Genomic DNA, 22,037 nt, shown 5'->3' with positions numbered 1-22,037 from the left:
TTGTTTTTCATTAATACAGAGTGAGCGGCAGTCTTGAAGTTTAGTGGAAGGTCAGAAGAGTCACTGTTCTGTGTGCAGACGCACTAGTCACAATCTGCTAAGTATAAAAAAAAATCTAAAGCAAGCCAGAATTTTGAGATTTTAGACCAAACAGTAAGAACACATGCAGATAAACTACGTTGGAAACACTTTTATCAAATAATTCTCCATGCACAGTAGAAAACTTAATTGTTTCTGTCTCAACAGATCATATAATTTACTGGACTGTAAGTGGAACAATCCCAATGCACACTCAACATTTCAAATGTTGTTTTGTTTTTCTAATATGCCAGAGGCTGTGTCTGTCATCATGATTTTGTTAAATTAATACCCAGAACGGTTTCACAAGGATTGTGTTCTCAAATATTTGTCATCCGTTTCCAATCAAAAGATAGGACTGGATGACTACATTTTGTCACCTTGGAATTAAAAGCTTATGGGCTCTATCATAAACCCGGCGCAATGTGGCGCAAGGCGCAACGCAATAGCTGTTTGCTAGTTTCAGCTTGGCGCAAGAGTCGTTTTGACGTTTTGCGCCACACTGTATAAATAGCAAATGCATTAGTGCTCATATGTGTGCCCATAGACGTTCTGGTCTAAAAAGGGAGGCGTGTTGAGATGTATTGCTGGCGCGTTGCTATTTTGAGAAACTATAATAGATTTTTCAACTGACCAGAAAAAAGCCAGTCTATTGGCCAGCGCAGAGCGCGTTAGTTGTGCGCCTCGCTTACACAATACTTAATACACACAAGATGTAGAGCAATAGGCAAATATCTTTACATATTAAAAATAATTAAAATATTAAGGATATATATGTAGGATATAATAAGAATATATAAAGGATAGAAATATAAAGGATTAAAATATTACAAAACATATTATTTTCTAGCCTACATAAATATAAAAAACCATACTTTCATGCCTTCTTCATCTCGGGGGCTTTTTCAGTTTATTCATAACAATTTGCTTTTATATAATGTTATTATTATTAGCAGTATTATTTATTGTATCCACATTTATATTTGTTTTATTAAAAACAAGCTAAGATTTGCCCACCTGTCAGGTTTTAGACCATATGGGGCACAGCATGTTTATATAAGTTTTTTGACCACACTTCGTTATTATTGTTCATTTATTTTTTTGCTGGAAATTAGAACTGAATTTAGTTTTCTCTATTGAAATAGTTTTGAAACAAATCTTTGCGCTTAATTATTTATAGGCTAATTGATGTCTGTGCAAACAATGTTTCCCTATCCACAAGAGCGAAAGTGAAAGTAGATAATGAGAAGGCTTATCTCTCATTCTTGCGCAGCAGGTGCTCTGTTTAACTGTTTTCTTGCTAGTGAAATGCTCAGTTTTTCCACTTACAAAGTCGTCATGTAAATACCAAATGCGCAATGGCTCTTAAAGGGAATGGGAGATGAGACTCTGATTGGTTTATTCTCAAAACACACCTTTAACTCATAAAGAAAATAAGCTCACCCCTTTTAGACCATGCGACACAGGGCAAAAAGGATTTTCCCATCCTTATATTAGCAAAAGTGGACTCTGACACGCCCTGAATGCATTTGCGCCCTGTTCTTTGAACTTTGCACATGGATCGTCAAAATAGAGCCCTATATCTGCATTCTAAATGATTTTGGGATATTGAACTTCAAAGTTTTTGCATCCCATTTAGCAAACAATATGTGTGTAACAGTTCTATTTCATGCATTAACATGGCAGAGATTTTAAATATACTCTATATGTAAATGATCAAAATTCTCTTACATTTACAAATTGTAGTAAAACTAACAGGGCAAATGCAGATATAACCTTCTGATTCTAAAAAGTCATTTTCCGCTTGGAATTATAAGATTCTATCTGGCAGATCATTAATTGAAGCTTTACGTTTCAAGAAATACAATCACAAAAATCTAAATTGGTGTTGTAACAATATGTTGATGCTGGAGAAAGTTAAATGTTTGCTTTCTATAACATTTATTTAATGTTTTAAGATTAATATTTTTCTTGTTCAAATGAAGCATATAAGGCTGTACTAAATATTTTGTCCAGTGCAGATGTTAATTTTATGCAATTAATAAGTTAATATTTATTAAATTTTATGCTTTATATGAATTATTGAGTTATATTTATTGAATTATATGCTTTCCCAGAGAAGGGTTGCGGGTGGAAGGGCTTCCGCTGCATAAAAAAACTTGCTGGATAAGTTGGCGGTTTATTCCGCTGTGGCGATCCCAGATTAATAAAGAGACCAAGCCAACAAGAAAATGAATAAATAAATGAATAAATGAATTACTGTATATGTCCCATGAATTAAGTATTTGCCATTCAAGGCTTAATATCAAATCTAAAGACTTTAAAAGAAAACAGACAATGAGCAAATGAAAACACAAATAAAAATATATTTTACATTTAATATATTTTTACATTTTAAAATGTAAAATTTAACATTTCATGTCAATGTCAAATGCTTCTAAATCAACACATTTACACGCTTTTTCAGTTTCAGGTTTCATCTTAATTTTGTGTGGTGCAGCATTATTTAGTCGACTCTGGTTTTGTGTTTCTTTCTGGTCTTTCCTGCTGTCAGTGGAGCAATCGGGCAAAATGACAAAGAAAGCTGATCTTGATTGTTCCTCGTGTGTGCATTTGAAATGCTGATTGGCTCAGAAAAAAACTTCTACAGCCAAGCTCGTGTTTGACTTTGTGGACTTTGTACCTTTTTTGTTTTTTAAATAAAAAGTCTTAAAATGTAAACAATACATGATGTAAATAATTTGTCATTTAATAAGAATATGTGAATAACTCAATTTGGCAAAAATCTTAGATAAAACCTTATAATTCCTTATAAAAAAGGTGAAGATTTGTTAAGACTATGTTATACTCTTTGGTAAAATCTTACAAAAAATTTCCAAATATCCAGAATTTCAATATACACTTTAATTTCTACTGGGATTTTTCAGTGATTGTTTTTAATCCCAAAAGAGAGGAAATAAACTAGAAGACATTCTCAGGCCAAAGAAGGTGGAGCCCCAGAGCCACACCCACCTAATTCATAATCACTATACTGCTAGTTTAAAGTATTTATACCTAATATAAAGTATTTATATTATAAATTTTCTGCAAAGCTTTCTTCCAAATGAGCATTTAGTCCTGATTTGGTTCTATATCACTTCACAACGGTTAGTGTTGTGATTTAGCTTAAAGTATATTGGGGAAGAAGTCAGTGTGTCATCAACAAGGATTTTTCTAAATATCTTTTTGTGTTAGTGTTCAACAGAAGAAATAAGAAAGATTTAATACTTAATAAATGGTGAGGAAATTAACATTTTTTGGATGAACTATCCCTTTAATGGAAACACATCTACAGTGTTTGTGCTTTTAAATATGTTCACATTGCACTTTTCATTAAACTTCAGAATAATAATGACCAAAAGCAGCACTGTCTAACATATTATTCAAGTTTGCATTTATTCAAATGTAGCATATGAAGACAAGTGTATAAAGTGATGTGGCATGCTTTGAAAGAATGAAATTCGAGATCTGAAAGAAAGGTTTTTGTAAACAATGACTTGAATTTGGATATGTTCCCAAAACAAAACAATTATAATCATGAATTGAGTACAAACTTATTATTATATACTTTTTTTGTTATTATTATATACTTTTAACACATTTGTCATGATTGCCAGGCATGCTTAGATATATTTGTTGTTGATATTGTTGATACTTCATGGTTAAGTTAATGTTTGCACTGCAACAGTAAATAACATATTTATGACTGGTTTTCAAGATTCTGTCTCCATTTTCCTTATTGTTAAAATTATAGGGTCCTACTTTTAAACCAATTAACCAATATTCTCCCAGCTCAGACATTCACATTCTTTTCAGATCGTCTCTCTCTTTCTCTCACCTTGTTTTCCATAAAGTCTGCTCTAGTTCGATGCTGACTTAGGCTTTAATGTCTGTCTGCTCAGATCAGTGTTGAAGCACCATGCTGTAGCTCCATCCTAGCCATGTCTCTGGTCAGTCTGAGGGAGATTCATGCTGGCATGATGCCCGCTCTGGTTCTTGACTGTGTCACTCAAGCCTCCTAACCCTGAGCTCTTGTTAGGACAATGCTGAAGGGGGAAAAGGATAGCTGAGTTGGCATTTCCTTCGTTCTGTCTACCGCCTGACAGCAAAACTTCACTTCTCACACTCTGAGGTCTGCGGAAAAGTGAGCAAGAAAAGCAGGCTGGATTAGCTTGGGTTAAGTTGCCAGTATTATCTGACACAGAGGCGCTACTGTGCTTTCATCATAAATGACAATACTGTAAACTAAAATCCATAAAATTTACGATGAAAAAAACTGAAAGCAATGGTTGTCAGAATTATTTGAAGGGGTGGTTCATTATGATATCATATTTTAAACTTTAGTTAATGTGTAATGTGGATGTGTGAAAATAAACAACACTTTTGAATGTAATGTGTTTAAAGTTCAATGCAAAGGGAGACATTGGCTTTTACAGAGTTAGCTTAGCAAAACCTACAGCGAATGAACTTTGGGTACTACAAAAAAATACATCCGGGTTACGTATGTCATAAACTCTTCAGGTTACGTGCATCGAATAATCGAATGTAATGTTTTAGCTGAGAAAGCTCAAATGCAATCCAAATGCTGCTTTTCCACAGAGTTCCTTCTGTTTTTGTATTTGGGCTTCCAAAGATCACGACACAAAGAGAGATGTGCTTACAATTTAATTTTAATTTTTCTCCAGAGAATTCTAAAAAAGATATAGCTAGCATTTGACAAAGGACACCTTCCAGAATCTCTTCCAGCTCAGTGCTGGATTCGACTAAAAACTCTTCAAAGAAGAAATAGTTCCATTATTCAGTGTCGCGTGCACAGCTGATGTGAAGCATGCGAGTGTTTAAAAGCACACGCACTCCCGTTTCTTTGCGCAAAGCATTCCATGCCTGGAAGTGCAACTGGTGTAATAGGTTCATTTAGAAACAGACTGGACAAAAAAGCGACGCTCGTGCACCCACAGTCCTATGAGTGGCTAGTAATGTTTAAAACTACTAGCCACAGTGGCTGGTGATATAAAGATAATGTCAAGCCCTACTATAAACACAACCAATCCTTAAAAATACACTCTGGACTACCCCTTTAAATAGAATCTGTACAAGATATTTCTTTTTTTTTTTTTTTTTTGTTAAACTGTCATATTTCATTAATTTATAGTGAGGTATTAACATCACAATGTAGCTTTGTTATACACAAACAAAAACACAACCAAAACAGCAATAAGACATATAAAAGACCTATAAAAACAACTTTTCCATAAGCAGAGAAGCATACAAATAAAGAAGGAGCGCAGTGTCATTCACACAACTAGTGCTGCACGATTTGGAGAAAAAATCTAATTGCGATTTTTCTGATTTACTACTATTTCATAAAACAGCTACAGGTTTGATGTGAGGGTTTAACAGCACCAAAGAAAGACCAAGCATAATCAAAGTATGCTGTACTATGCCACTGTTTATTTAAAACCTTTTAAACATGTTGCTATTTTTAAAATGAATTAATATTCATTATATATAAAATCTTAAACTTTCAAGACTCAAAACCCACTGTAAACATTTTACATCAGTAAAACACTGACAATAACCTACATTAAGGTTGAAACAGCAAATGTTTTTGCCATTTAAAGTGCAAAGATAAATGAATAAAATTAATAATTCCAAAGCCAAAATGTCAATTATAGAAAGTTTTAGATTGTGTTGCATTATTCACATTTCTCAGGGTAATGCGCTTATGAATTGTCAACTATCGTTTGCTACCATATTTGATTGTGCATCGAAATAATCGCAGCTTTTGTGATTGAAAATCACACCCTTACAAATCGTGATTTCGGTTTAGAATGGATTAATCTTGAAGTCCTGCACACAACTACCAAACAGCATCATGGTAACACAAATAAAATTAAAGTAATTAAATAAACATTATTTGTCAACATTAGATTTAACCTAACACTTGAATATACATACTGTAACTGATGAGAAAAAAGAACCATAATGTTAGCAAAAAAAAGCTTTAAAAGTTTAGGAAATTATGGGAAGTCAGGGAATTATGGGAAAGTCAATTTCTTGTTATTCACTGTATATATTAAGGAAACTTATTGCTAACCAGCAGTGGTGGAAAGAGTACTGAAAAATCATACTTAAGTAATAGTACTATTACTTGCCTAAAATGTAGTGCAAGTAGAGTAAAAGTAATTGCAAATATTACTCAAAGTATGAGTAAAAAAGGAGCCCTTTCAAAAGCACTCAAGAGTAGTAAGTATTGAGTATTACGCTGTAAAAAGCTGATGCGTTTACATGTAATTTGTTTATGTGTGTAAACGTAACATTCTGTAGTGCATTTAGTTATTTCCCAGTAGGCACACCATGTCATAAGACATTAATATTAGGTTAGATTTAGGTTGTGATGTCAGGTGACCAAAGTTCATAGTCTAGCCAGCATCTAAGGACAATGTTATTTTGATATCCAATAACTACGTCAAATGATGTTGATATTTTGTTGAATTTAGGTTGTTAGAAAGTGACCAAAATCCAACATTGAGCCAACATCTTAACTGATAGACGTCATAGTGGTAACATCCACACAACGACAAGCTGTAACCTAGTTAGACGTTGATTTTAGATTGGAAGTTGGACATTAATGTCGGCTTGACGTTGAGTTCTGACGTCAACCCGAATTTTATTTTCAAACAAAATGCTAGTCCCCACAACGTTGGGGTACAACGTCAATCTGACATCATGTCGCCGTCTTGTGCCTGCTGGGTGTTTAAGACCGTTTTGGACAGGAATCAAAGGACTGATTTTTCTAATCCCTATTGACAGGAAATATAAAGTAGTGACTGCAGGTTGAAGGAAAGTAGTCGAGTAAAAGTACAGATACAGCACTAAAAATGTACTCAAGGGAAAGTTAAAGTACACATTTTTAAAACCTCTTAATTAATTACAATTCCTGAGAAAAACTACTCAATTACAGTAATTTGAGTATTTGTAATAAGTTACTTTACACCACTGCTAACCAGGTTGCATATTTTTTTACTGTAGCATATTTACAGTTTTTACCATTGAAATCACTGCCATTTTACAGTCTAAGTGACCAAGCTTTAAAATAATGATAATGTTGTTTGTTTGTTTTTTACTCTTGCTCTTTCCCAAATAAAGATAAAATGAGTTGTTTCTGTCTGGTTGACAGCTTTATGAAAATCCTGTGGTCTGTTGAGCTTGTATTGTGGTATGATGGCTTGTAGAGTTGCTGAAATTGTCAGCCATTCATCATAGGCTGTTGACAGGTTTGGTCAGTGGTCTTCACAGTAGCTGCATTGTTAAAATAAAGCAATGCGTTGCATAGAAAACTGCATTGCATAGTTCTTAGTGAGAGATGATCTAATCGTTTTCATTCACTTTGATTCTGTCTCACATCCGAAATCATCCAAACCTTTTTTTAAACACCCAAACCGATATAAATTGAATATTTTTATATTCAATCCAGGTTTATTTTTAAAAAGTGCCTGTGGTGACATGTTTGCAAAATTGTTACATTGTTTGTGTCGTGAGTGGCTTTAAATGAGTGAATTCAGTTTTGACCCCTAACAGATGGTCACTGTATGTGACAGATCAGATTTGTTCTTGCTGTGGTGCTAAAAGAGTTATACTTCATCAAGTTTAAATATAATGTTACACTTAAACAAAACTCTGCTATAAAATTAACCAGGATTGGTGTAGGAGGTCATAAGATTATTTATATTAGCATAATTACAATAAACAAGTTTTCCATAACACAAATGAATATATTTGATGTTACCGTACATATTCTATAAACACATAAGCCATTTTTTATAAAGGGTTCATAAAAAAAAGCAACACTTTAAGTGCTTTTAGTGCTAACTGTTGTTAATTGTTTTATTAACCAATGTTAATAAAATGGGTGGCACGGTGGCTTAGTGGTCAGCACTGTCACCTCATAGCAAAAAGGTCAGTGGTTCGAGCCCCAGCTGTGTCATTTGGCATTTCTGTGTGGAGTTTGCATGTTCTCCCCATGTTGGGTTTCCTTTGGGTGCTCCGGTTTCCCACACAGTCCAAAGACATGCGCTTTAGGTGAATTGAACATGCTGAATTGGCGCAGTGTATGTGTGTGAATGCAAGAGTACATACTGGGTTGCTGCTAGAAAGGCATCCGCTGTGTAAAACATATGCTGGATAAGCTGGTGCTTTATTCCGCTGTGGTGACCCCTAATTAATAAAGGGTCTAAGTTGAAAACAAAATGAATGAATGTTAATAAAGTTACTCTGACAAAACAGTGTTTTATGTTGTGTTTGTTTGTTTGTTTGTTTGTTTGTTTGTTTGTTTGTTTGTTTGTTTGAAATTAATTCAAGCAAAAGAAAAACAGGCTTAGTATAGAAGGCACTCATGAGATATATACCGCTGTCCTTCATTGAGTGCTGAGGTCGCTCCAAGCTGTTTGTAGTTGTTATGCTTAAATAGCCCAACTTCACTGTGCTTAACTGCTCACTAATTGGCCAACAAGACTAAAAAAGTGATAGTTGCATCACTTTAAGAGCTGATGCATTGAATTCACCATCATTACTCTTCATTGTCTTCTTTGTCATATGATCAAAAATCATTCCAATATGCTGATTTTCTGCGCTACAAAAAATATTATAATAGAAGGTTTATAAAAATTTTAACCGGGCAACATTCATTTGACAGAAATCTCTTGATGACATTTCACTTTCAATCAATTTAGTGCATTTTTGCAGAATAAAAATCTAAATATTTACTATAAGGAAATCTCACCAAATTTTGAATAGTAATGCTTATTTAAAAATGCGTGTTCTGTCTTGCTCTCCATCTGACCATTCTTAAAACAAAGGGTCACACTTTACAATAAGGTTCATTAGTTAATGTTAATTAATGCATTTACTAACATGAACAATGAACAATACATTTACTACTGTATTTGTTCATGTTAGCTAACGTTAGTTAATGAAAATACAGTAGTTCATTGTTAGTTCATGTTAACTCATGGTGCATTAACTAATGTTAACAAGCATGGACTTGGATGTTAATAATGCATTACTAAATGTTCAATTATGATTAATAAATGCTGTACATGTGTTGTTCATGATTAGTTCATGTTAGTAAATGCATTTACTTCTGAACCTTATTGTAAAGTGTTACCAAACAAACTCAGTTCAAAGGCCTAAACTAAAGACAAATGAACAGAATGAGTATCAGTTTCTGAATGTGTGAGTTGTGGTAAACACTGCAGTACTGAGCGTAGAAGTGAAAGTCAGCTGAGGGTGGATGTTGTTCCCCATAGCTCTGCTCTCTGCTGTCTGGCTCTGTGCTGAATGTCCTCAGCCAAGTGCATACCAGCCACCTGGCCAGCAGCCCTGAGTCACCTCGTATTGCGCGAAGGCAGTACGGCTTTCTGTGCTACTCTGAGCTTGTATTTAATAACAGTAATTAGAAGTGTTACACTATATCTGTGTTGCTGAAAATGCAGGTCAGTTTAATATGGTTTATGTGCTTAAATTAGTCAAAAGTTAAAAAGCAAAGGAAATTTATAAAGTTACAAAGTATTTTTGTTTTAAAGAAATGCTGTTATTGTGTTGGAACTTTCTGTCCAATGTAAAATAACATAATTATTACACACAACCATTAAATAATATAAGTTAAAGCTAAAAATTCAAAAACTAAATTTTAAAATAAAAACTGAAAAAATTTAATAAATATTCAGTATTTTAATAAAGTATATTATTAATAAATACTAAAAAACCAAAGTAAGTCATATGTATTCATATAGCACCTTTCACAGACAGGAAATCACAAAGTGCTTTACAGTAAAAGGAAACAAGTACAAATACCACAGAAAATGTTTAACCAGCTCACCATACTGTTAATTAAAATGCTGTTATTAATAGATTTGTGCATGGGTGAATCAGGCTGAAAATGAATCCTTTTGAAATCCCAATAAATCTAGTAAATCACATCAGGTGAAGCAAATTTTAAAAAACAATAATGTTTCATATTGTACCATTTATGTTTGAAATGAATGCTGTGCTTTGGATAATCATGACTCAAAAATGACTTTTGCTGCTTGTTCCTTAATTTAAATGAATTGAAACAACACAATTCTTTTTAAAGAATTCTTACCTTCTTGGGGACAGCTTGATATTTTTTTAAATGTTCAATCCACTTAATTTGTCAAAATAATTAAGTTAACTTAATAGTTTTGTCTTGGGACAACATGGAGGAATTCAGCGCTGGAAGAGTTGTTAGGGATTCCACCAAAATATTAAACAGCATGCAAATTTTCAGCACTGATATAATAATAATAATAATAATAATAGTAATAATAATAATAATAATAATAATATTAATAAAAGATGTTTTTGAGCAGTAAGTCAACATTTTTAAAGTATTTCTGCATGACACTGAAGGATAAAATAATGATGCTGACAATTCAGATTTGGGTCTGCAGTCTACAGGGTTAGGAGAATAAAATATAAAATGTATTTTAAAGAGCACCTATTTTACCCCCTTTTTCAAGATTTAAGATAAGTTTCCAGAATGTGTCTGTAAAGTTTCAGCTCAAAACACCCGTCAGATTATTGATTATACCTTTCTGAAGTTTGGAATTTTTTGCTCTGAGCACAGTGTAGCTGTTTTGTTGCCTGAGCCTTTAATGCTAGTTCTTCCCACCCAAATTTCCCACATGCCTGTCAGAGTGTGCCTCAATCTCCGCCTCGGCTGCGTCAGATGAACAGCACAGTGACAGATATGAAGGAAGCAGATCTCACGTAACATTTGTGAGAAATACTACAGCAAGAATTTGACCAATTATTACTTGATGTATTTGTTGTGGAGTTAATTCAACCTTTCGATGAGTCACACACAATGTCGTTATAAAGTTCATGTACACACACACACACAGAGTGCACGTTCAACTTTGCACTGTTTTGCTTGGCAAATGTGAGAGGATACATGTTAATATCCACTACTGTATGGCAATCTGTTAACATGTTAACATACAAAATAATTCTGATTTATTGTCCACAAACCGGGATTGAAGCATTGTCTTTTATAATTGTACTGACAGGCGACTGTAGTGATGAATTACAGCAATTTTACTGTCTTTATTACAAACGTGCACTGTTTTAAAAAAGTTTTAGACTTGTAAAACTCACTTTTGATCACATTTGATGATAATTGGTAAACACAGAGAGCTCAACAGATCTTTTAAACCCAGTTGCTTTGCACACATCCTGTCTTGTTGACATGATCATATGTGTTACTACATGTGGGGGTTTTTTTTCAGACAAATGCTGCTTCTTATTGTTATAAAAATATTAATGTTACAATATTACAATTTTAATATCAGAGTATAAAGAAATATAGAGTCATTTATCAGCTATAACAAGAAAATTATATATATTAGAAATTAGTTTAATTTTATTGATTTCAGTAATGTGATTTCTTATTGACATCTATACCCATTTTTTAAGCGAAGAGAGCAAGCTTGCCAAAGATAATATGAAAACTACTGCAGAGAGTATTGCTGTAATTTATGTGTTCACATCAGTTTATATTTCGGGATATATTTTTATTCCACAGATGTAGTGTAGAGTGACAGGAAATTCTTGAGGAGAGAGAGAAGCTGATATGCTCAGTGTGTTCACAGACTAACCGCTGTGCAACGGCTCAGACCAATTTAATGTCTTTCAGAAATGTTTCATGTTGCCAGTTTTGAATTTGATACAGCTGACTAGGTATTGTTTTGGAATAACAGCCGCTTATCTATTTCCAGTTATTCCTGGTAGCACAAAGAATTGCATCAGTGCCTCTGAACTAGGTTTGGTCACTTATGTTTGTTGTTTTGTTTAGCTTTTTAGGCTTTACTCCATACCAATAATATGCCATGTGCAGTGTAAATGTAAAAGAGCAGTGCCAATGGAATCCCATTTGACTTCATTATCTGATCACGATATTGTTAATAAAGGTGTGATGGTACTGACACTTTTTTGATTAGCTACACACACTGAACAAATACAGTGTTGTTTTACGGTTGCATATGCACTAAATAATTTGGAACTACTAGTTTCTTAGATAAATTTTTTAAGGTGCCTCCCAAATCGCAAGTTTTGCACTATTCTACACCATTTTGTGAATGAAAGATTGAGAAAAAAAACATATGCAAGAATAAGTGCAATTTAAGTGCCTAGTGGTGGGAAGAGTAATAAAAGATTCATGAAAGTACCCTTACTTGCCAAAAATGTCATCCAAGTATAGTAAAGGTATTTGTTGTCAATGCTACTCAAAGTATGAGTAAAAAGTAGACCTAATAAAAGTACCCAAGAGTAGTGAGTATTACACTTTGAAAATTATTGTTATTACTGCTCTAAAATATATTCTTTGTAAATGTCTGGGTAAAAAAACTAAAACTTTTTCCTCTTTGAACACAATAAATTTTGTTTTGAGAAACTTAAATGTATAATATAATTTATAATATAATATTAACAATAATAGAGAACAGTAAACACGTCAGGCTAAATACTTCAATTGAATCATTGACTTTGGTGTCTTCATTAGATTTAAAAAAACTGATTTCCTCACAATTTAAAACGGCATCTTTTGATATCTTTTCTGCTGGAGAAAACAAAAAAATGTAAATACAATTTTAAGAAAATGTTGGCGTTGTAAAACCTTGACTTTTCCCAACCGCGGTATACCTGGAAAACGGTTATCATACCATGCTTACCTTACACCCTACAAATTAAAATGTAGCTTAAGGTGGATGCATTTAAATAAGGAGCATTGTAATTATAGGTAAAAAAAAAATCTAGCTGTGAGGATATGTTAATGCTTACATGACTAACAAGCTATGAGTGTCTGGCATTTGGCGATGCAAACCAAGCTTATGCAGCACGGGAAAAAAAATGTAATTTGTGCATGTATTTGAAAACGTAACATTCTGTAGTGCATTTACACAAGTTATTGTTTAAGGCCATTTGGGCCTTAATCATGATTTCAGTCATCATACCATAGGCATCCTTCATCTTCTCGTTAACGACAAGCAGTCTAAACTTTCTCTTGCTCGTTGTGTGTAAAGCGTCTGTATTAGGGATGCTACAATACAGTTAGCCTATGGTTCAATACATAGTTCACATTTTTTAACACGGCTTTTGGTTCGGTTCTAATGGCTTCACATATGTTTTTTATTTTTTTTATTTTATTCTATGCTAAGGCAATAGGAACAGTAAGAGGTTAAGAAAAAAATAAAAACGATTTATTGCAATACTCCTTTATTTTACTTTAAAGTCAAGAAAAGTACACTAGTTCGTAGTGTATAAAAAAAATAACAACACTAAAATCTCACAGCTGCTGGTAGCCCATGTACAAACTGGGGAACACATACCTTCCTACATTTTGAAAGTAAACATGTGAAGTTAATAAACATAGACCATTTCAAATAAACATATTTGTACTTTAGTAAACATAAATAAACCATCTTAATTATCTCGGTGCTGAATAAAGTGCCAGACGGTAGTCTGTTAACGTGGATCGAGTGCTTTTATGAGATGACAAAAGCCCAGATCTCCATTCACTAAAAACAGCTGCAAATCTTTAGCAATAAACACCCCCACTGCTTTTGTCATTTATACGTGTCTATCGGAACCAGTTGGGTATGTTTGCTGGAAGAATTCAGCCAGGGATTGTTGTTATTTGGAGAACTTTCTCTGCTATCCTGCCTTTAGACAGTGAGACTGCTAGGTGATGGCATCGCAGAAGTGCAATCATGTTGGAAGTGTTTCCGTTTGAGTAGGCTATACATTTAAAAAATGCTTGCACAACGTTTTTTCTTTTATTGGCATTATACTCAATGACAAAATCGAAATGTGGTTACACCACACATTTGAAAGAGAAATCTTTCTTTGGTGAGAAATTTGGCGCTTTCTCGTACTGTTGCCTTACTTCAACGCCGCTCGCCATGTTAAAGTGTGGAATGATGGTTAAGCACCCCCTATTTGCGGGGAAGAGTTTTCCTCATCTCAGCCTGTAGACTTACAGGCAGTCACACACAAACAGTTAACTCGGAGAGATAAAACACACACAAATTATTTAAACATAAAACCGCAATTCACAAGCACTTATTGAACCGTAGATGTTCATTATTATAGTGAGAATTGTGGCATCCCTAGTCTGTATCATTTTTCAGGTTAGGTCATTCTCCAATTCATTATTTTACACCACTGTAAATGCCAAGACTATGCATTTATTCAACTGTTAAAAATAAGTGTTGAACACTTCATGCACTCAACGGTCACAGTATTGCTCATGTAAGGAAAGGGGCGGAGCTATCAGACACTGATATTTGATTTTTATTTTGGATTTTGCCAACAAAATTCGCCCACATATATTGATTATGCCCAATTTTATTGTTCCATTTATTATGACACTAAACTCAACAAGGATGAGTATGTAAATGCGTAAGTGTATACTGTGTAACTGCTTAGTGCATAGAGTGTCATTTGGGATGCAAATTTAGTCTTATAAATTCCCTACTCATTTCTCATCCAATAATCACAAGAAGCTTTGTGTTGTGTTACTTTCAATAAGTAACTGCCATGCCCTTAAACTCTGCAAATGTTCTCAGAATAACAACAATAATAAATGCCCTTTAGGTTTTGTTGTATTAGCTCCGCCCACCAGTTTACACTGCATTAGGTAAATGACTAGAGAGGCAACCAAACAAAAAAGATGATCCGAACACAACATGATGCTGTTCCAACATTAAGCTGAATTGAGGATTTTTTTAAATGAAGTTTCAGACAAAATAAATTGGTCCTTTTTTCACTACATTTTACACAGGATTCATGTACAAACAAGTCATAATATGATGCTTATTTTTCATAAGATTGAAACTATTATTCTGAAGTGAATTTGACACGCGAATTAAGCAGATTTGACGCGCGAATGAAGTGGGGTTTGACGCGCGAATGAAGCGATTAACCTCAAATGTTCACGTGGCAATTTACGCACGAATATCGCGATTTATCCGCGCGTTCTGCGTCTGATGTGAACACAGCATTAGACAACAATGTTCTGAGCCTCCAACTGTGTGATAAATATGTATACATGCATTTTCAGTCTGAATCACAGCAGTGTTCATGTAGTATGAAGTATTTAGGTGTCAAACATGCAGGACTTGATTTCTAAATCTACCCTATGCAATAAAAAAATTATTCATTGCATTTACTAAATTTGTTTTTAAAAAAACTATTTTGATGGGCTGAATTTAAACAAACAAATTAAATGTAGAAATGTTTAACTTAATTTGTTCAAATTTAGCCCATATGGACTACTTGCAACCACTTACCTTAAAATAAATGAGTAAATCTAATTAATCATTTTTTTTCAGTGTGCTACATCTATTTAAATAGTGTGGTCCAATGAGGCAATCAAAACAACATCAGAAAAAATATAATTATTTCTAATCACATTTCTAAATGAAAAATAGCATAAGTAAACCTCAGAGAACAGCACACATTTTTTTAAGTGCCAGTTGATAACTCTTTATATCTTTGGTCATGTTGCTTTTTATGAACTCTAATCAATTATAAATTGGATAGCATATCAGGTTAAGAAGTCATCACCTGCAACTGGTTCAATGGTTTGGTCACAGTGAGCACAAATAAGAATGAATGTGACTGAATTTTAAATAAGAGGTTATGCTGCCAATTATGTGTGAATCTGGGTGACATTTAGCAAGACTAATTGGACTCACAATGGCGTCTGAAAACAAACCTATACTGTTTACTGAGAGAAAAAGTAGACTCTTAATTCTGCCTGTCCTTAGTCACATAGAGTAAGCAATCTGTATAATTGTTTGAAGAGTGATATTTACTCTCCCTGCTCTCTTTAATTGTTTACTGGCCATTGTTTTGCCTTGTGCATAATGAGAACTCGGAGAGACAGAACGCAGGAGGAGGAAGCTAATGGTTAGCACACGGCTCTGAATATCAATATGCTTTATGCGCTTCTCATTCTCTTCTCTCATTTGGTTTGTCTTATTTTTTTCACTTGCTACCTCTCCCTCTGCCCCTATGCTTTTCCTCAGTAGAGTTTTTAAAGAGATGCTGTCCGGATCGAAACCTTGTCCTTCCTGATCTAAAATAAACCAACCTTGGGAGCAGGAGGGGAGGGCAGAGCTGAGGGCTCCAATAGCTTCTGCTTCCCTTGCGCTCAGATGAACTTTGTTTGATGATGTTTTCAAGGATGCTGTGAACTAAATCAATAAAGTGCAAAAAATGTATTATTATGTCTTCAGAGGTGTTTGCTAACTGTGCTGAATATTTTTGAATATCAGTTATTTCTAGAGCTAACTTTATCATTTAAAGGGGTGGTCCAGAGTGTATTTTTAAGGCTTGGTTGAGTTTATAAGATGCAAAATAATATGGGCTCATGCTTCATTTATAAATCATAACGTTATTTTTTTCATATATCTTACTATGATTATATACAGCTACTCAGCTAACATGAAAATGACTATCATATGTCCTAGTTACTCTGAAAGGTCCCTCAAGAGGCTCTGATTAGTTAGCTAACATAATGTGTTGTGATTGGCTCCAATCTGGAGTTTGTGGGTGTTCACTGCGGTTTGACTGATAAATATGAATTTGTAGCTGAATTGTTAGTGGTGCCAAACAGCATTTCCCGTTGTTTACATCCTTGTTTATGTCCTCGCTACAACATAGGGTTAATGCTAGAAAATGTGCATGTTGTTACATCCATTTTAACAAATAAAAATACTTACAAGTTGTGGCCCACAATCACAAGTTTTTTAAGAATCCAGCACTGAACTAGGAGAGATTCTGGAAGGTGTCATTTGTCAAAAGCTAGCTATCTCTTTTTTATAATTCTCTGGATTATAATTAAAATTAAGCTGTAAGCACTTCTCACTTTGTGTCATGTCATTTGGAAGCCCAAATAAAGAAACAGAAGAAGCTCTGTGGATATAGTATTTGGATGGCATTTAAGCTTTCTCTGCTTTAACATTACAGCGCCTCTGACCACGCCCCTTTTGCCCTGATTGCACATGGTGTATGCATATAACTGGAAGCTCTTGTGATCTCACTAGCTCGGATGCATTTTTTTGTAGTCCCTAAAATCTGTTCGCTGTAGGCTTTGCTAAGCTAACTCTGTAAAAGCCAATGTCTCCCTTTGCGTTGAACTTTGATCGTATTACATACAGAGATGTTATTTATGTTCACACATCTACATTACAGATCAACTAAAGCTTAAAATATGATATCATAGTGGACCACCCCTTTAAACTTTGTATCTTCTTTATATGGAATATTCTGTTTTGAAAGGATCATTTCAACACTGTAAAATAACAATATGACAAAAAGTCACACACTCAAAAAATATTTTTGCTGCTTGTTTAAACTACTTAAAATGAGCTGAATCAACACAAATCTTGGGTGTTTTTTTAGGATTAGCTTAATTGTTCAATCTACTTAAATTTGCAAAAATAATTAAGGTTAAATTAATCTGTTTGTGTTGGGACAACTTAAAGGAATTGTGTGGAACTATTTGTGTCAACTATATTTTTTGTTATACAAAGTTTAACTTAATATTTTTAGTCAGTTCAACTGGTGTTGATTTGAGATGACTAGAAAAGTTCGATTCAACTAAAAAAATTTAGACAGCAAGAATGTTTTTTACAGTAAAGTCACAGGAATCAAATAAAAAAGTCTACCTATCAAACTGATACATAACAGCATTTTCAATTAAAAATGTAAATCTGATTATGGGTTCTGGCCATTGACTACTGGATAATGCCATTTTACCTGAAATGAAAACTTTTGAAAACAGTGTTCATAGTTAGGCATAGGCCGGTATAAGTTTCTGACTGTATGATAACCTTTTATAAAAAATCACGATTTCATGGTATTGTGATTACTGCTCTAAAATATGCTATTTTTAAATGTCTGGGTCAAAAAAAACTTTCCCCTCATTTAACACAATATATTTAACTTTAGAAAACATTTATAATATTTTGGAGAAATAAACCTGTCAGGCTAAATAATTCAAACAAATCATTGACTTCTGCTGTCTTCATTAGTTTAAAAAAAACTGATTTGTTTACAACACATGAAAAAACCTTACATATACTTTAGGTACAGTATAACAAAAATTTTTTGAGGTTTTAAAACCTTGACTCTTCCAAACTTTGGTACACCTTGAAACTTGGTATCATCCCATGCCAATTTATAGCACAAGTAAAAAAAAAAACAATATTCCTATTGTCCTGTAAACTTTTTTTTTTTTTTTTTTGATTTTGGTAACATTTTGCATGGATGCAGTCTATAACCTGACATTAACAGCAACCCAGCAACTATTATCAACTTTTCAGTCATTTTATCAATCCTTGTAAATGGGGACTTTTTTGACAATATTATCTTTCAATGTAAAAATATTGTTTACAGTGTATCTCTCTCTCACACACACACACACACACACACGCAAACACACACACACACGATTGTGCTTTTTTCATCAACTGCTTCACTGGCACTTACCTTCCACTGGCACATTGTTCCTGTTCAGTAATCTAGTGATGGGAAAAACAAAGCTTTCAAAGCTTCCACTGTTTCGAAGTGTTCTGACATCACATTACAGACACTCCAGGTGGTCAAAACTGTGCAAGTGAAACCAAAAGATGCATTAAAGTTGGCTTTTTCAAACATACTGCAGGCTTTGAAATGGAAAGTATAACCTATAAATACTTAGCTTTTCATCTAAAATCATTAAATACCTACTATCTTACTCTTCTTGTTTTCACAGATTTTAAAGGCTTATATGATCATGGGCTTTGCTAAACAGGGCAGCAGGAGACTAATAACTAATATTATTAGTTTTTATTCAAGAAATACCAACTAAATAAGCTACAGTATTAAACAATCTACTAAAACTGGTTCAAGTAAAAACAATAAAATTTGTTCAGTGATTCACCAAAATAGTCATCTTAATCTTTTTTCTTAACACACTTCTCCTGTTGAATTGTAAATTGGCTGCTAATGATCTGTATGTTTTCTCCTATCTTCTCTTGCAGTGGAGGGGACTGCTGAGTTCTTTCTGCTGGAGGATGCAGCGCTGCTCTTTCCTCATTTAATGGCCAGGCTGAACAGACGGCATCTCAACCAGCCTCACCTGTGCCTCGTGGACCTCCTGCTGGATGTGCTGAGTGACCATAACCCCTACATCCTAACCCTCGCATCCCAGAGCCAACCACTGCACCACATAAACCTGAGCATCCAGATCTTCATCTACATCTTTGATTTGGTTATTTTGCTTCAGATGAGCGATCAATCAAGCTCAAGCTACAGTGAGATGGCTAACGTCGAAGGGCAGAGCGATGGCTCATCCAATCAGATTTACAAGATAAAGGAGCTTGAGAAGATGTTCGTGCAGCAAGGAAACGGTACTTTCCCATCACTCGTAGAGGATAATAGTGAAGTTACCCAAATGCATTCATCCAACCCTCAAACCAAACACTTCTACAAGATAGAAGAGAGTGAAGGGGGAGTGGCTAGTTCAGGAGGGCGTGGTTTGTGTACAATGGAGGGTGGGGCCAATCCTAATAAAGCAGAATCACTGGATAGTTCATTTAACAGAGAGCAGATTATTGTGGAGGTCAATCTCAACAACCAGACTTTGAATGTTTCCAAAGGGTCTGACGGTAAAGGTGTGTCATCCCTGCTCATTCACCAACATGTCAGTCTTCCTGTCACGGAGGAACATAGGGAACGGGATGAAAATGAAGATGTTGGTGAGGATGAAGAAGAGGAGTATGAACACAGAAATGAAGAGATGGAAAACTGCAGTGATGATGAAGATGATGAGGATGAGGATAAAGAAGAGAACAACCTTGACATTCCAGATTCAGGACGCAGCAGCCAGGAAAGACTACGTGCCCCAAGAATAACTACAAACACCGCTATGAGACAAACGTTAATCGATGCCACATTAGAAGAAGGCAGGAAGAGAAGGAAAGAGCAGGAGGGTCTGGGTCAGAAGGTGAAGCTTGAAGAAAAGCAGCACTTTTCTTGCAAAAAGTGCCCTCGTGTTTTTAACAACCGCTGGTATTTGGAGAAGCACATGAACGTCACTCACAACCGCATGCAGATCTGCAACAAATGTGGCAAGCGCTTTTTACTGGAGAGCGAGTTGCTGCTGCATCATCAGACTAACTGTGAGAAAAACATACAGGTATACACATCTGTCTGCATCCTCATGTTAACAAGGTAAACATGTAAAGTCAATTCAACACAAACTTTGGAGCAAAGTCAAAGTTTTTAAACTAGAAGCAAATCATAAAATTTAGTTAGACTCAGCCATTAAAAAAGGGAACGTAATAATGTTTAAATTTAGACACATAAAATGTGTAAATTGGAACACTCACTATTCATAAAGTTATCATTTCAAAATTAGCCCATTTAAATTACTTAATGAAACATTTTAGGAATGCCTATTCATTCATTCCCTAAAGCCTGGTTTATACTTCTGCATCAAGTGATTGGCGTGACCCCCTGCGGATGCCTTGCGCGTTGTTGTGCATTTATACTTCTGCGTGCTGTTTGTGTTACTCTGCAATAACACTTCTGAAAGGCTAGCTGGTAGGGGGTTTTTATGTTCTTTGTGACGAGTTTCTTTACTGGTGTTTTGTTTTTTCTGAATGCTTCCTGAATGTACAAGTGGCTCAAACTCGCTCATTTTAAGTTGGGAACCGGCGGTTGTGCAACAACTTTTATCATAAGGTAAACAAAAAACAACAGTTTATATCTGGAGCTATTTCACAGGAATCCACACTTATAAAAACTCACTCCATTAGGTATGCCACCCACACTCGACAGAGCTACCAAGCCGACCAATAACAGAGCTTGCGATACGCATCATTGCAATGTGTAGTCACATTTTTGAGAGGTGCGTATCAGCGACGGCCATGGCGAGGGCTTTGCGACCATGCGTAGGCTGTGCTGGAGCACATGCATGTGCTTGACGCAGAAGTATAAATCAGCCTTTATTCATTAGGAGTCACCACAGCGGAATGAACCTCCAACAATTCTGGCATATGTTTTATGCAGTGGATGCCCTTTCAGCTGCAGCCCAGTACTGGGAAGTAATGCCTATTATTACAAACTAAATTTATGATGTTTGATTTTTTTTATGTTGATATATACTATCTTTCATTTTGGGGTCAGTGATTTTTTTTTTTAAGAAAACAATCCCTCAACCCAGGCTCATTCTGAAAACGTTTCTCTATGCCGCTAAGTACGCTTTTTCAAATCTCAAATTTCTTTTGCGAGTGCCATTCGCGCCTGCTGTTCTCTCCTAAATCCACCAGATGCCACTGTTGAATGACTGTTTGACTGAATGAATGACTGACTGACTAACTGACTGATTGATTGATCAACCCTCCTCCTTCCATAAACTCAACTAAGCATATTTTAAAAAGCACCGATCTGGAACCGTTCTTGACCATACTCGAACCCCTTCGCCATGGTAAACTTCTTTCTGCGTCTCAAGTCTACCAACGTACATGGCGAGCTAACTTCACAAACTGTTAACAGTGGAAAAGCCGTCCATATGAAGGTAAGCGGTCAGCTGGTAATCAAGAAAAGGATCGGCATCATACTGTCCAACAGCGTTCGTTTTAAAAATGAAATGCATCCATATTTTCTTCTGGCTACATAATTTGCAATCTCCAGAAACATATATAGAGCTTTGTTTTCAAAATGAGCCTATGTTGCAGTTCTCGTTAAATAAAACTATTAATCATTTTATCAGTAAAGGACATTTAAAATATTACTAAAGATATTTATTTTAAATATTTGCTGTTATTTTAAACAACTTTAGATTCTTT

The 22,037-nt window shown here is 34.7% G+C and overlaps 1 protein-coding gene across 2 annotated transcripts in view; it reads left to right on the top strand.

Moving 5' to 3' along the window:
- zbtb47b (zinc finger and BTB domain containing 47b) overlaps nucleotides 1-22,037 on the top strand; it is a 65,260-nt gene that overhangs the window by 28,216 nt on the left and 15,007 nt on the right. Inside the window, exons 3-4 of one of the 2 annotated variants that reach the window (XM_073940651.1) lie at nucleotides 19,227-19,595; nucleotides 19,845-20,383. In XM_073940651.1, the coding sequence (XP_073796752.1) occupies nucleotides 19,286-19,595; nucleotides 19,845-20,383 (849 nt within the window). In that variant the 5' untranslated portion in view covers nucleotides 19,227-19,285. Of the gene's footprint in view, nucleotides 1-19,226; nucleotides 20,384-22,037 lie in introns of both variants that reach the window. The other variant, XM_003201302.7, reaches the window with a different exon arrangement.

Source organism: Danio rerio, chromosome 24 (genome assembly GCF_049306965.1).
Source record: "Danio rerio strain Tuebingen ecotype United States chromosome 24, GRCz12tu, whole genome shotgun sequence".
In the NCBI taxonomy this organism is placed as follows: domain Eukaryota; kingdom Metazoa; phylum Chordata; class Actinopteri; order Cypriniformes; family Danionidae; genus Danio; species Danio rerio.
The sequence above is the reverse complement of the archived record's forward strand: the minus strand, read 5'-3'. Positions and strand labels throughout refer to the sequence as shown.